This window comes from Anolis sagrei, chromosome 6 (genome assembly GCF_037176765.1).
Source record: "Anolis sagrei isolate rAnoSag1 chromosome 6, rAnoSag1.mat, whole genome shotgun sequence".
Classification (NCBI taxonomy): Eukaryota; Metazoa; Chordata; class Lepidosauria; order Squamata; family Dactyloidae; genus Anolis; species Anolis sagrei.
Genome location: NC_090026.1, coordinates 121,527,117 through 121,544,056, shown reverse-complemented (window position 1 = coordinate 121,544,056; position 16,940 = coordinate 121,527,117). Strand labels below are relative to the sequence as shown.

Here is a 16,940-nt window from a genome sequence, read left to right as displayed (position 1 = left end):
TCCCACTGGAGTGGAAATCATCTATCGGACAGATGGCAAGCTGTTTAACCTCAGCAGACTGAAAGCCAAAACCAAGGTTACAACAACATCTGTTATAGAACTCCAGTATGCTGATGACAACGTTGTCTGTGCGCATTCAGAAGATCTACAAGCCACTCTAAACACATTTGCAGAAGCATACGAGAAGCTTGGCCTGTCATTGAATATCGAGAAAACCAAAGTGCTGTTCCAGCAGACACCAGTCAACCCCTCTCCAGTGCCAGTGATACAGCTTAATGGTGTAACATTAGAAAATGTTGATCATTTCCGCTACCTTGGCAGCCACCTCTCCACCAAAGTCAACATCGACACCGAAATACAACATCGCCTGAGCTCTGCAAGTGCAGTATTTTTCCAAATGAAGCGGAGGGTGTTTGAGGACCGGGACATCCGTAGGGATACCAAGGTGCTTGGCTCTAAAGCTATTGTCCTCCCAACCCTGCTCTATGCCTGTGAGACGTGGACTGTCTACAGATGTCACATGCAACTCCTGGAACGATTCCATCAGCGCTGCCTCTGGAAAATCCTGCAAATCTCTTGGGAAGACAGGCGGACAAATGTCAGCATGCTGGAAGAAGCAAAGACCACCAAAACTGAAGCGATGATCCTCTGCCATCAACTCCGCTGGACCGGTCACGTTATCTGGATGCCCGACCACCGTCTCCCAAAGCAGTTATTCCACTCCGAACTTAAGAACAGGAAACGGAACGTTGGTGGACAGGAAAAGAGATTTAAAGATGGGCTCAAAGCCAATCTTAAAAATTGTGGCATAGACACTGAGAACTGGGAAGCCCTTGCCCTTGAGCGCTCCAGCTGGAGGTCAGCTGTGACCAGCAGTGCTGCAGAATTTGAAGAGGCATGAATGGAGGGTGAAAGAGAGAAACGTGCCAAGAGGAAGGCGCATCAAGCTAACCCCGACCAAGACCGCCTCCCACAGGGAAACCAATGCCCTCACTGTGGGAGAAGATGCAGGTCAAGAATAGGGTTCCACAGCCACCTACGAACCCACCCCCAGGTCACCGAACTTGGAGGACCATCATCCTCGGACTACGAGGGATCGCCTAAGTAAGTAAGTAAGTAAGTAAGTAAAGTATACTCGAGTATAAGCCTAGTTTTTTAGGCTGAAAAAGCTGCCCTCGGCTTATACTCAAGTCAAAGTTATTTATTATTTTACTCTGTTATTACTATTATGTTTATTACATTTATTATTTTCCTCTATTATTGGCATTATTACAATTGCATTATTTTACTCTATTATTTTATTATATTTATTTTACTCTATTTATTATTATTACTATTACATTTATTATTTTACTTTCTTATTATTGGAAGGCTACGTAAGCACATTGACACTGAAAAAGGTTAGAATAATGGTTTAATCAAAGTTGGTCAGTCTTATTTTAAATTACAGTTTTATGTAAACATTGAAAAACATTTAACCTACTGTTTCCTCAATTAATGTAATTTTATTGGTATCTATATTTATTTTGTATTACCAGTAGCTGCTGCATTTCTCACCCTCTACTTATATTCAAGTCAATAAGTTTTCCCATTTTTGGTGGTAAAATTAGGTGCCTCGGTTTATATTCGGGTCGGCTTATACTCGAGTATATACGGTAACCTAGTTCAATCTGCATTATAATGGCAGTGTATATGGGGCCTTAAGAGTAGTTTAACTTGCATGTTGCAATCTTAAGAGGATCTGATCACTGTCCATTTTTATTTAAAACATAGAATACTCAATATACTCAGTAAAACACAAGGTCTCCCTTGTTGCACATCGGATTAAACCTCTGAGCTTCTGAACTTGCTGACTGAAAGGTCAGTGGTTCGAATCCAGGGAGCGGGGTGAATCCCCGCTGGTAACCCCAGCTTCTGCCAACCTAGCAGTTCAAAAACATGCAAATGTGTATAGATCAATAGGAGACAAATGGAGCATCCGGTGGCACAGCAGGTTAAACTGCTGAGCTGCTGAACTTGCTGAGCAAAAGGTTAGTGATTCAAATCTGGGGAGTGGAGTGAGCTCCCGCTGTTAGCCCAGCTTCTGCCACCCAAGCAGTTCGAAAACATTCAAATGTGAGTAGATCAATAGATACCGCTTCTGTAGGAAGGTAACGGCGTTCCATGTTGGCCACATGACCTTGGAGGTGTCTATGGACAACGCTGACTCTTCAGCTTAGAAATGGAGATGAGCACCACCCCACAGAGTTGGACACAACTCTGCCTCGCTGATGGCATTTCGGAAAAAACTGAAAACATGGATGTTTGAGCAAGCATTCGGCTAATCCGATGCGATGAAGTTTTTGGATCAAGGACTGGCAATCACAGACAACGAAATTGGATTATGATTTTAACTAAGAGATGCATTGGTCTGTATTGGTGGCCCAATACTGTGTATTGTATATGTATGTGTTTTATATTTTTAATCTGTATTATTGTTGTTTTTAAATGTTGTAAACCGCAATGAGTCGCCGTTTTAGGCTGAGATATTAGCGGTATACAAGTGTACTAAATAAATAAATAAATAAATAAATTAATGTCAAGGGGGAACCTCTACCAAATCTAATTCTGTTCTAGTTTTGTGCCAACAAGAGTAAGTAAATATAACAAAAATGGTCATAACTTAAGTCTTAATGCACAGATTACACAAGCCAACAAGTATTTTTTTATTTTAGATTATTCTTACAGAATTTTTTGTGCTGAATTCAGATCTGTGTTTATTTTTTCTCTAACATGTGTAGCTTTTGCAATGAGGCTAATCAAATAATGCATTTACGTGCTGATATCAATTGAATTTAATTGATATCAGTGCGTAAAATTATTAATTATTTGATTAGCCTCTGATGAGAAATACTTATTGGCTTGTGTTACACGAATATGGTATGAAATGTGCAGGCTTTATAGTAGTCCACTGTAATGTACCATTCATCATGTTTTAAAAAGTTGACATGATGGGGAAAAATAAAGACATACTTAAAATCAGTATAAAAATTGATTTAAACTGCCTCTCATTTCTGATGATTACAAAAAGTTTGATTTTGTTGGCTTGTGTATTTGTTATTAATTTTTGGCTATTCTAGATTTTTTGAAGGTCCGTTTGGCTACGAAAAGGTTGATTTTCTCCTCCATTTCCAACATTTATGATGCAGTCCTGGGCCATGCTCACTGGATTTAGTCTTACGAAGATTTGCAACCACCTCACGCTGCCCCGAACTATTTTAAAGGATTTGATGAACCTCAATCAGTACTTGGCTGTTGTAGAAAATATAAGAGAAACATACAAATCCAAGCCCTTAATTGTGAAGACTGGTGATGGCAAAGAAAAGGTTTCCGAAATGAATTGCGTCTGTTTGAAGGGATAGCTTGAAAACCAAGCGTGATAGATAGGTGGCACTGTGGAATCACCATCTTCTTATACATACCTGTTCAATGATTTAATATTGTTGTTCTCTCTATGACAGTTGGTATATCTTATTCAAAAACTTCTCCCACCGCTGGCCCTTCTTTGCAGTGGTATCTCACCAATACTAGGCAAGGAAACTAAGAAATCCTATCCAGCACAGTCAAAATCTCTGCAGTATATACACAACATGGTAGGAATACCGAAATGAGGATATGGTGGTAGCATAAAAGGAAATAAGAATTGGATGAAGTCATTATTGCATTGTTATGCAACTGTGTTGGAGCACTATGGATAAGTCAATCTGATGCTTGATAACCCAGAACTTGAAGAAATTATTATTTTTTAGATCCATAGTACTGAAATTTTGGATTGCTATGGGAGACAGATGGGGCACCCGGTGGTGCAGCAGGTTAAACTGCTGAGCTGCTGAACTTGCTGGTGATTCAAATCTGGAGAGTGGAGTGAGTTCCTCCTATTAGCCCCAGCTTCTGCCACCCAAGCAGTTCGAAAACATTCAGATGTGAGTAGGTCAATAGGTACCGCTTCTGTGGGAAGGTAACGGCGCTCCATGCAGTCATGCTGGCCACATGACTTTGGAGGTGTCTACGGACAACGCTAGCTCTTCGGCTTAGAAATGGAGATGAGCGCCACCTCCCAGAGTCAGACATGACTTAACGTGAAGGGGAAACTTTTATCTTTACCTTTGGGAGTCAGAGATGCTTTTTTGACATTCTTCCGTTTTGCCTGTCTCTCTTTATTTCAAGATGTGTGATGAACAAAAACCAAAATAAAATACTAGAATGGAAACAGAACATTTTTCCGTGTACATACAACAAGATGAGCCATTGCCAGGGCTGTTTTGCCATACAGCATAATTAATCAAAATTGTATTCTACCCCTTCCCTACTATTTGTGGAGGGCATACATAGCATACATAGATTTCCTCAATTGGCTTGTATCCAAAAAAGAAAAAGAAAAAAAAGAAATGATCTTTTCTTTGCCCTGTAGAATGTGGTTCTTGCAGGAGGCTCCACGATGTTCAGGGATTTTGGACGGCGGCTGCAGAGAGACTTGAAAAGAGTAGTTGACGCCCGCTTGAGAATCAGCGAAGAGCTCAGTGGGGGCCGGATAAAGGTAAACAGGTTTTATTATCTATTAAATGCTTGAAGGAGCAAAACAAGCACTAGGCAGTTAATAACTAGGCCTGTAAATCAAATGTTTTTTTTTTAAAACCAAGTATGCTACAAGCATCTATTTAAGAAGACAGTGCAGTAAAGGTAGAATGATTTATATCTCCCTAACATGACCATTGATCTGACGGCTTTTTGAATTTTCTCAATCCAACTGGATTCTAGCATTCACAGCATTGTTGACGTTTTTGACACAACAGCACCTTCTGCCCCAAAGCCATGCTGCTTATTGACTGGATTGTCTCTCTTCAGCAGTTAGAGATACAGCTTAGAAAAGGGAAACACTATTGCCAGTCTGTAAATGATATAAGCAAATATATTCCTGTTCTTCAGGGCTGTAGATGGCAATGCTGTGATTCTAACTGACGGAGCATGGAAAAGTTCCTTTTTCACTGCACGTTCCCAAATCCCTCTTGCAGAGTAGCTAGAGGGGGTTCTGTGACTGGTACTCCTACGTAGTAATGCTTCCGAGTCTCCTTGAAGCAGCAGATTTGGGGCAGTTCAGGATGTGTTTTAGATACTTGAACCTGAAATGCATAATTAAGCTCCTTTTTTTGCTGCAGGGTGTGCAGGGGCTTGTAATACATTTGGGGACTCAAAAGGGAGCCCAGATTTTGGAGAAATGCCAAATCTGAATAAGAGATCTGTACCATCATGATTATTTCTCCACAGTTAGATACCTAGCACTGTATTTTATAGCAATTGCACTATAAATGGCTCTTTCTGACTAGCAAAATAGTCAAGGCTTGCACTGTGTTTTGATAATGCTTTAACCTGATAGTTCTGTTTTGCTCTACAGCCTAAACCTGTTGAAGTTCAAGTGATCAGTCACCCCATGCAGCGCTATGCAGTCTGGTTTGGAGGCTCTATGCTCGCATCAACAGTATGTCTCTTTATAAATTCATTTTGCTATAGGATAGTTGTGATGGAAAATACATGGAGGTTACCTTCTAATCTGGGCCTGTGTCAAAAGAAAGGCTTTAGCTAGGTATTATTTCCATTGTATGTGTGTTTTTAATCTTGCATGAACAGATCAATGATAGCACAGGCTCCTACTGTATTTTGTTGGAAATAGCAACCTTCCAAGCCTTCACTATTTGTTTGTTAATGTATATATTTGCTAACCTGTATTGTATGTATATATTGATTTGCCTCTTTGACTGATCTCTTTGGTGTGGGAGGAGCTACAGACATGTAATTGTACTGAGCATGTTCAGACTCAGGACTCCATTTTGTTATCAGTATGCTTTTGGACTCCAATGTTAGCAGTTTGCATTAGACCTCAGTGGAGGTTGATGAAGTATACTTTTGGATTTCAATGGAAGCATTTGTCTTTTGGACTTATGCAGGAACAGTTTACTATATGTTTGCTTTGAGAAGCAGTGAGTACAATTATACAGTTTGGACTTTCATAAGATATATACTAGAAGACTTTGGGCTATGGACTATTGATTAAGAATGATGCCCTGTGTTCTCAACACAGAGAAACTATATCCTATCTGTAACTAAACTTCAGTAAGAAACATACCAGTATGCTAAAATAATTCAAGATGTTTGTGAGTAAACAAGATACGTTACTTTTTAAAGAAGACTTTTTTTTGTCTCTGAGTGCATATTTTAAGAGGTTTCAAGGACAACTGCAATTTCAATTCCAATTTCAAAGAAACATTTAAAAAACTCTGCTAGCTAAGTATGTGTTTTTTATGCAGTGGCATGTTTTTGTCCCTGGCAGTTCAAAGACATGGTTTATCAATTTAACAGCTGAGTTATCTGTGTGCCATTACACGAATGCTTGTGAACGTCACTTTTTCAGAGGGTTGACTTCTAACAAGATCATGTCTTTCCTTGACTAGCGGTTTTCAAAAGGTGGTCTCCAGATGTTCATGGAGATTTTTTAAAAAAGGTTATGAATGCAATGTTCCCAAAATATTTTGCTTTCAAAATCTGTCTGTTACTTTTGAACGAGCCTTAGAATAAAATTGGTGAAGTGCTTCCATCTTAGGGCCATTTCATACCACACAGTTATGGCACTTTGATTCTACTTTAATTCCCATATTTAACGCACTATTAGATCTCCAATGAAAAACCATGACATTTGACCACTATAACATCCATATAGTGGGTACAATATGGATATTACTGTTGAATTTTCAAAAGGAAATTGATGTAGAAATACAATAAATACTGATCAGTTTATCTTGCTCCTGCTAGTGCATGTTGAGTTCCACTTTCTTTTCAGTGTGTTCTGTAGTGGTGACTGCATAATCTGAACTCTTAACTCAAAGCTTTGTCTTTATCTTGGCTTGTATACTTTTTCAGCTTGTTTTTCTTTTCTCTACTCAGCCAGAATTTTTTGACGTATGCCACACCAAGAAAGATTATGAGGAATACGGCCCTAGTATTTGCCGCCATAATCCTGTTTTTGGAATTATGACTTAATTCTCACTCTGTGGTGAAATCTGTTGCTGTGTCCAATGGAGATCCTTTGGCTTACGAAGAGTTGAAACTATTGAAACATGGAGTGCTGCGGAGACCAAGTAGCCTTGAAGAAGAATACCTCAATCCTACAAAATGTGCTGGAATCAGGCACGGCAATACAATGAACGACTCAGAATAATTTCTTGACTGTTTCATAATTAAGTGCCTTCCTTTTTCCAAATGTTAGCAGATGTAATGATTTAGAAAGGTTTAACAGGAATTACAGGCCTAAACAGAGGGCAACAAAACCCAAACCAAAATATTATCACTTTCAAAGCTTTTCTGGAACAGGGAAGAACCTATATTGTGCTCAGTCTTGTTATCCAATCTGCAAGGATGGGACTTATTTTGCAAATCATTGCATTAGTCTCAATGGGTTTATTAATTATTATTTTTTGGTCTTCCTTGAACAGATAAGATTTCAGAAATGGTGCCTTAGTTTTGTGAAAAATTGAACAAATATTCTGTGCTGAGTACTTTGTACTTGATGACAATTGTTGAAGCAGATTGCCTGAGTTGATCACCAACTGCTAGCGATGTCATGGAGAGTGATGCCTGAATTTCCACCTGAGTCAAAGTTTGTTTGAATTTCAGACTGTTGAAGGGCTTTCTTTGATTACATGTGTGGTTTTAAAAATGTATATTTACTGGTTTTATCTTAGTGATGTTTGAAAAATAGTACATGAAATGTATTACTGCTTATTTATTTATTTATTTATTTAAAAACTGGGAAAAGGAAAAGCTGTTGGTTGCATACTGGTGAATAAAGCTTTGTTGATGTGCTCATACAGATTAATCAGCAGCAGTGCAGTCTTCTTTATGTGGTGGAAGAAGGCATTCTTTTCTTGGAAACTCCATAATTGCTTCTCAGTATTTGTTTTGAAGGCCCCCTTGGTGGCGTAGCGGGTTAAACCGCTGAGCTGCCGAACTTGCTGACTGAAAGGTTGGCGGTTTGAATCTGGAGAGTGTTGTTAGCCCCAGCTTCTGCCAGCCTAGCAGTTTGAGAACATGCAAATGAGAGTAGATCAAAGGGTACCGCTTCTGCGGAAAGGTAATGGCACTTCATACTGGCTTCATCACCTTGGAGATGTCTATGGACAACACCTGCTCTTCGGCTTAGAAATGGAGATGAGCACCACACCCTAGAGTTGGACACGAGTAGACTTAATGTCAGGGGAAACATTTTCCTTTATTTGTTTTGAGAAGGTCAAGTCCAAAGGTTGCAGAAATGGCCTCTGATGTGATGATGGCTAGTTACAAAATAAGCTAAAAGATTAAACTGATAAGATGTGAAGTAAGAGTAGTTGTCAAGAAAAGGATTCACTGGATGACATTGTTATTTTGAGGACCAATCTATGTGCACATCTACACCATAGAATCAATTCCGTTTGGCACCACTTCATTCCATGGGTATATTCCATGGAATATTGGGAGTTGTAGTTTGCTGAGGCACCAGTGGCCTTTGGCAGAGGAGGCTAAAGACCTTTTAAAACCACAACTCCCATGATGCCTCACCATTGAGCCATGGCAGTTAAAGTGGGGTCAAACTGCATTAATTCTACAGTGTAGATACATAATAGCATAAATTCATTATGGTATTATTTATTTATTTATCGTGTGAGAAGCAAATGGAGGGTACAGTTGTCATGTATTTAAAAACACAAACAAAGTTAAAAACTTAGCATTGTACTAAATGGCCTTTGATTAGAAGCTGGCCACTTTGAGTGCCTCTGGTGTTGCCGTGAGAAGGTCCTCCATTGTGCATGTGGCAGGGCTCAGGTTGCATTGTAGTAGGTGATCTGTGGTTTGCTCTTCTCCACACTCGCATGTCGTAGACTCCACTTTGTAGCCTCATTTCTTAAGGTTGGCTCTGCATCTCGTGGTGCCAGAGTGCAATCTGTTCTGCGCCTTCCAAGTCGCCCAGTCTTCAGTGTGCCCAGAAGGGAGTCTTTCATTGGTATCAGTCATAGATTGAAATTCTGAGCTTTTGCCTGCCACTTTTGGACTCTCACTTGCTGATATGTTCCTGTGAGTATCTCTGTAGGTCTTAGAAAGCTATTTCTTGATTTAAGACATTGGCGTGCTGGCTAATATCCGAACAGAGGATGGGCTGGAGATGTCAATGCCTTGGCCTTTTCATTATTGGCTGCTACTTCCCGACATATGTCAGATGGTGCAATACCAGCTAAACAATATAATTCCTCCACCAGTGTGGGGTGTAGACATCCTGTGATAATGCGGCATGTCTCATTAAGAGCCACATCCACTGTTTTAACCTGGTGAGATGTTTTGCACACTGGGCATGCATATTCAGCAGCAGAGTAGCAAAGCACCAGGGCAGATGTCTTCACTGTGTCTGGTTGTGATCCCCAGGTTGTGCCAGTCAGCTTTCCTCCGATATTATTTCTAGCGCCCACTTTTTTCTTGATAGGCAAGCAGTGCTTCTTGTAAGTCAGAGCACGGTCCAGGGTAACTTTGAAGTATTTTGGTGTGTTGCAATGCAGAAGTGACTTGCAGCATTATGGTACTATGATATATGAAATATATTACATTATAACAATTATTTTAAAACAACAAGAACATACATACACATTATTTTGTGAGTTGTGGGCTATTTTCAATTCCTAATTCCAGTATATTGCTGAAAAAAATGTTCAGGGCAGCAAAAAGAGTAATATCTTTATTGGCCAACTGGAGTGCAGAAAAAAGGATTAAAAATCACATAGGAAGGGAGGGGGGAGAGCAAAGATTTTGGAGTCATTGGTTTACACTTTGTATCAGATGTTGTCTCTCTGTAGATGTTTAAAAATCTCATAGGAGGGGGGAAAAGAGCAAAGGTGTCGGAGTCATTGGTTCAAGGTGGTCAGTTGAAACATTCACACCTAGCTCCAGCAGACAAGAATCCTTTGTCTCACCCTGGTCATTCCACAGATATATAAAACCTTTTTCCTAGTTCCAACAGACCTCTCTACCTCTGAGGATGCTTGCCATAGATGCAGGTGAAACGTCAGGAGAGAATGCCTCTAGACTATGGCCATATAGCCCGAAAAAACCTACAACAACCCAGTGATTCTGGCCATGAAAGCCTTCGACAATACATTGGTTTACACTTTGTATCTGATGTTGTCTCTCTGTAGTTCAGTTGACCTGGAGAAACAAGTGTGAGACAATATACCATCTCCGCTCTCCCTGCAGTTACATGGAGGAAGCAGGAAAATTTCTTCACCAGATGTTTAGATAAACTACGTAACAATATTTGAAAGAAATTATGTTCCTGGTTTTAAAGTGTTGTTTCCTGTTTAATTGTGCAGTACTTACTCTGAAAGTGGTTGCTATGCTCCAGAAACTTTGTTTTTGTGGCTGAGGGTAATACTACTATTTCTTTCAGTCTAGGCACTTTGCAATTTTCCTTAATCAAAATGTGCAATTTTTAACCTTTCAGTGTGCAAAGAAAAACAAAGTTTTTGCTGTTTAATAAACATTGTCCATATTTTTATGATAAAATCAATTAGAAAATGACATTTATAGCCTCGGAACAAAAATTGTGTCACATACTGTTAGACATGATTAAAGCACACTGATTTCAGGAAAAATCTATGACTAAAAAATCATATTTTCTTTTGAATCTTCATAGCTTTGTTCCTTTCACCATTGGCAACTCTTGGAAAAGTGAGTTACAGCAAATCATTACAGACATTTAATATTTGACCCTAAACCTGACCATCTGTTCACTTCTTGTCAGTCCAGTGAAATTTTTGAATGCGCATTCGAAGTCTAGACACTGCTGTTACCCATTGTGAGACTTTGACATATAAATCCATATTTAATGTGCTCAGATCTTTTTTTTTCACTCAGTGGTAGAGGTTTCCTGAACAGCTTGATAGATACAGACTACGTTGGCCCATGACCTTGGAACACATTGAATAAGAAGGAAGTCAACTGAAGGAAGCTTTTATCTGAAATTTGTGCAGTAATTCTAAGAGGAAATGAACAGTTCAGCCAACAATGTATGGAGTCACTTGCACCAATTATTTTGAGTTATTTTGGAAATTTGAATCTCTAGTTTTCTGTCTCATATGCATATCCATTGCAATGTCTCGCTGGTAAAAGTTTTAATAACATTTTGGTTTCCATATTATAAATCCGAAGAGCGCTGTGTATACGTCTCGCTGTGGAACGTTCAATTAAGTGCAATTAGCAAAGCCTCAACGTGACTTGAAGTGCTGATCTTCGTGTAAATAATTCATTCTTTATGATCATGCTGTTTTCTCTCATCTGGAAAAATAACACCGTTGTGCCAAATGAGTTGTCTGAAGATGCCAGAGTGAAAAGCTTGCTCAAAATCACCAGGGACAGAACGAAACAGGAATATATTATCTCCTGCTTAATTCAGAAGTATTACATAATGTCAGAGTGAAATTATAATAACCTGAAAGAATATAAGCTCAGAACCATCAAGATGTCTTGTGAATTAACACTTACTAGTGGTGTTTCTCTAGCTGCGTTCTGTGAAACAGTTGTGGACATTTGTGGTTTCTCTCTTGAACAGAATTCGTTGAAATGATTTTTCCATTACGAATGTGTGAAAGGACGGGAAAAGACAAGAGGATGATTTGTAGGTGCCAGATATAGAGAGCAGTTGATGCAAATTTGGAATTTGATATCCTTATTACAGACTTGGAGAAAGTAAAATGATAGAAAATAAACTTTATTATGGCTTTATCTGTGATAGCAATAATAATTTGTCTTCAGTCTGGAAAGAAGGTCTACAGCTGAGCTCTTGCAAGACTTGAATTCCTAATTAAGACCATTAATAATCTGGATGAGATTATGGAGATTTGACTATACATTGAGTGGATATTACTGCAAAATTGTGGGTGATATACTTTTGATAAGAATTGCAAACTTTCCAGAAGACAGGCTCAAATTAAAAATGTCCTTCAAGAGAATAGCTAGGAACAGAAAGATAGAAAGAACCCACTGAAAAGTGTTTTTTGTAGTAAAGAAGAACCAAAATGGGCAAAAAGGAGGTGCAAGCTTCTACTCTAAATACCTGTAGGGATGCAGCTTCCTATCCTAAACACCCGTAGTGATCTTTTAATTGTATGACGCTTGTTTCCATGGTTGAACAGGGTTAAGAACCCGGGTTGGGAAAGAGGCTGACTCTGTAGACCAGGTATGGGCAAACTTCAGCCCTCTGGGTGTTTTGGACTTCCACTCTCACAATTCCTAATAACCTATGGGCTGTTGGGAATTGTGGGAGTTGAAATCCAAAATATCCACATGGCTGGAGTTTGTGCATGACTGCTATAGATACACACACACACAGAATTGACGTGAATTGGAAGAAGGCACAATGGTCTCCAAATATCTACTGGACATTGTAACCTCTGGAGGAAATGCAAGTAAGGAAGAAGATAAAGGCTGGTTCTTATATCATTTCAATCCTGTTGTTCATTCATTCAGTCATTTCCAACTGTTTGTGACCTCATGGACCAGCCCACGCCAGAGCTCCCGGTCAGCCGTCACCTCCCCCAGCTCCTTCGGAGTCAAGCCAGTCACTTCAAGGATGCCAGCCATCCATCTTGCCCTTGGCTGGCCCCTCTTCCTTTTTCCTTCCATTTTCCCCAGCATCATTATCTTCTCCAAGCTTTCTTGTCTTCTCATGATGTGGACAAAGTACTTCAACTTTGCCTCTAATATCCTTCCCTCCAATGAGCAGTCGGGCTTTATTTCCTGAAGTATGGACTGGTTGGATCTTCTGGCATTAGCCATTTCAATCCTAGTCATCACTTGTTGTCAGCTCTTGCAGAGAACAGAGAAGAGCAGACCTGCTAGATCAAGGGATCTGTCTAGTTCAACGTCTTGTTTCCATCTGTGAAGACCACAGAGCCTACAAGGAGCATAAGAAATCAATAGTGTCCCTTATATGATCTTGCCATCTAGCATTCAGTGAGCCTAACTATCTAGAGTGCAAATTATATAGGCCTCTGATGTTGAATCCAGAGAGCTACGTAATTCACACTTTGGTTATTTATTTATTTATTTACAGCATTTATATTCCGCCCTTCTCACCCCGAACGGGACTCAGGCCGGATCATAGAACATATACATGGCAACCATTCAATGCTGTTAAATAGACAGGACAGATAACAGATAGAAGTATATGTTGGCATTTTCCCCAACTTTGGTGTTCTGGAGGTTGTGCTTGATTCCTGCCAAGGGAGATGCTGTCGCTCCATCCTGTATGAAGCAGAGCCCTTGATCACAGACTTCTTTTTTGATCGCTGGCATTTTCTGGTATTTCCTTTTAATGGTTGCATAAAATACTTCACCACTTAAGCAGTGCCTAATTTCTCTACTCACACCTCACAGCTGTTTTCTAACTGCATAGGTTGACAGTGAGCTGGGCTGACGATTGGGTTCTCATCCCAACCCGGGCTTTGAACTGTCAACCTTTTGATTGATGTGATCTATTACACAGATTAACCAGCGGTGCTAAAGCCCAGTAGATTGCATCATATCTTTTAATCGATTGATCTATCAATTGATCGTCTCTTGGCATGATTGTATCTAATGGTGTGCATGTAATTGTGGAAAGTGGTGGCTTGCTCAAGGCAAGTGTTGTGGCTCAGCTGGAGCCTCAGGAATAGCAGGAAGAGGATGATGGGTTTCAGATTCCTGAACATGTTCCTATTGTTGAAGCAGATGGGGTTGATGTTGAGGACGAGGAGTTCCAGTTTCCCCTTGGGAAGGGATGTTGTCTTAGAAGATGTTTCTGATCTTAGTAAAACTTCACAGGTGCAGGTGGAGGAGTCGAGCCAGCCTCTGTGTCTGCCTGCTGGTTCTCAGGCTGCCGATTCCCAGCTCTAGGATAATGAGGCATTCGACCTTGAAGGCTGTGCAGACTTAGATAGGGTGAACCATTTGGAATTCAGGGTTCGCCGTGGTACAAGGTTTGCAAACAAGAGAGAGGTTAGAGGTTAAAGGAATGCTTTCATGCTTGGAAAGTATATTTAGTGTGCTGATTGCAGGCAACCTTTTGTTAGTGCAACTTCAGCGAACACCCTGATAACTTCTTTGGATTGCCTGAGTTTTTGGGCAATGCTTCTGGCTTCTTGGGACTTTGATTTGGATCTTGGCTTCTGGGGACTCTGTCATGCTGCCATGGAATCTTGTTTGATCAATGCTTATGGATTATGTTTCATGCTATTTGCCTTTGGACTTTGGAAACTCTGCCTTTGCATTTAAGACTCTGTTTGGCTATTGAACTTTTACTTTTGTGTTTAAGACTTTGCCTTTTCTTTAATAAACTACAAAACCTACAGCCTTGGTGTGTGTGGTGTTCTGAGCAAGGTGAATCTAGCCTTAGGTGCGACAGTAAGAGGCTTTGATTTTCACCAGTGTCTCCTGTTGAGCCCTCTCAGATGCTCTTGACGATGAAGCAAACCTTCTGGAATCATATGAAAGTGATTAAAATTGTGTACCTTGCTTCACAATCCTCCCACTAGTTCCAATGAATGGCTTCCTTCCAGTACAAATAGCAACTACAGAGGAGTGATTTAAAATCAAGACAGCAGTAGGGAGGGAAGGGTTAATTCCACATCCCAATCTACTGTGATACTAATTGTCACCATCGTCACCCCCTGCAGCTGCTGTTGACTTTTAAAAAAATGAAATACGCATGTTAAATACAGGGTGCCTTTAACATTGTGTCTTTTTGGGCTCTCATTTGTTCTCCAACAGGTAGGTAATTCAGCTTTGTTGCCTGTAGTGCTTGGTGCCTTGGGGTTTTATGCTGATTTTCCCCTTTCCCTCAATTTATCCTATGGTATCACCTATAATACATCAAATGCTAGTGGCAATTAAAGGATTAGGGACAGGCTGTAATTACAGCCCTGTGGAATAAAGTTCTTAAATGAGTCTGCGGATGCCTATACTATAATTATTCTGCCTATGCCCTGATGTGCTAGGATTAATTGTGTGGGATTACAAACTATTTGCACTGCACACGCAGTTCAGGGCTACACAGTTTGTGTTTTTATTGGCATTAGGGAAAGCCCTCTTTGCTGTTTCCGGAGAATGTGTCTTTTAATCACAAGGATGCTGTGTCGAAACCAGTGTTGACAGCGCTTTGCTAAGATCTCTCTAATCTACACCAACACAGCAAAGTTTTGCGCCAAAATACATGATGAAAATAACGTCATTCAAGGTTTTAAAAAAAGTTTTTCATGCTTTGATCTCAAAGACTTCTCGAGGATGTGACACCAAGATGCATCCTCAGTGTTAATCGTTACAATATTTTGACACTTCTGTTTCATCCTTTTATGGTGCCGATCAAATAAATGAAGTTGCTATGCTGGATTCAAATAACACTACGTAACAAAAATTGAAAAAAGAAATCTGCTCCTTGTTTGAAAGTGTTATTTCCTGTTTACCTGTACTTACTTTGAAAGTAGTTGTTATACTCCTGAAACTTTGTTTCTTTGGATGCCACAAACTATGTTGAATGGGTTGGGACTCAATGAGATATTCACTGCAAAACTAGAGCAAAATGTGCTGTAGGATGTTCAGTAAAAACAAATGTATTGCAGCTTAATAAATTTCCCCCATGTTTTTATGATAGAAGGTAAAGGTTTTCCCCTGACATTAAGGCCAGTCATGTCCGACTCTGGGGGTTGGTGCTCATTTCCATTTCTAAGCCGAAGAGCCGGTGTTGTCCATAGACACCACCACGGTCATGTGGCCAGCATGACTGCATGGAATGCCATTACCTTCTTGCCGGAGCGGTACCTATTGATCTACTCACATTTGCATGTTTTTGAACTGCTAGGTTGGTAGAAGCTGGGGCTGACAGCGGAAGCTCATGCCGCTCCCCAGATTCGAACCTGGAGCTTTCGGTCAGCAAGTATAGCAGCTCAGGAGTTCAACCCACTGTGCCACCGGGGACTCCACTTTTATGATAGAATCAATTAGCCGATATATATCTTCTTAGCTCTCCAACATTTTTCTCCATGTTATATGGAGAAGCAAGGAATTAAGATTTACATACTTCCTTCACCAGATGATGAGTTTATTAGCACACCGATTTCATGGAAAATCTATGGTAAAAAAATGCTATATTCATTTGAATCTTCATAGCTTTGATACTTTCAATATAGGCAACTCATGGAAAAGTGAGTAACAGCAAATTATTACACACATACAATACATGGCACAATCTGGGAATCACAACCAGACACAGTGAAGACATCTGCCCTTGCGTTTTGCTACTCTGCTGCTGAATATGCCTACCCAGTGCACAACACATCTAACCATGCTAAAACAGTGGATGTGGCTTTTAATGAGACTTGCCGCATTATTACAGGATGTATACACCCTACACCACTGGAGAAATTATACTGTTTAGCCAGTATTGCACCACCTGACATCTGTTGGGAAGTAGCAGCCAGCAATGAAAGGACCAAAGCAGTGACATCTCCAGCCCATCCTCTGTCTGGATATCACAATAATAAAACTAATAAAACTTTATTTGTATTCTACCCTATCTCTCCGAGCCTGCACGCCAATGCATTAAATCAAGAAATAACTTTCTAAGATCTACAGAGATACTCGCAGGAACACCTCAGCAAGCGAGAGTCCAAAGTGGCAGTTTAAAACCTGGAACCTCAATCGATGGCTGATAGCAGATGAGAGACTTCCCCCTGGGTACACAGAAGACTGGGCAACTTGTAAGGGGCTGAATAGAAAGCACTCTGATGCCATGAGATGCAGAACCAGTCTTCAGAAATGGGGCTACAAAGTGGAGTCCACGACGTGTGAGTGTGGAG

The 16,940-nt window shown here is 40.2% G+C and overlaps 1 protein-coding gene across 3 annotated transcripts in view; it reads left to right on the top strand.

Moving 5' to 3' along the window:
- ACTR3B (actin related protein 3B) overlaps nucleotides 1–7,896 on the top strand; it is a 39,103-nt gene extending 31,207 nt beyond the window's left edge. For 2 of the 3 annotated variants that reach the window (XM_060783462.2, XM_060783461.2), the window contains 3 exons: nucleotides 4,451–4,576; nucleotides 5,432–5,515; nucleotides 6,976–7,896. In XM_060783462.2, the coding sequence (XP_060639445.2) occupies nucleotides 4,451–4,576; nucleotides 5,432–5,515; nucleotides 6,976–7,071 (306 nt within the window). In that variant the 3' untranslated portion in view covers nucleotides 7,072–7,896. The remainder of the gene's footprint in view (nucleotides 1–4,450; nucleotides 4,577–5,431; nucleotides 5,516–6,975) is intronic. The other variant, XM_060783459.2, reaches the window with a different exon arrangement.
- Nucleotides 7,897–16,940: the final 9,044 nt, after the last annotated feature.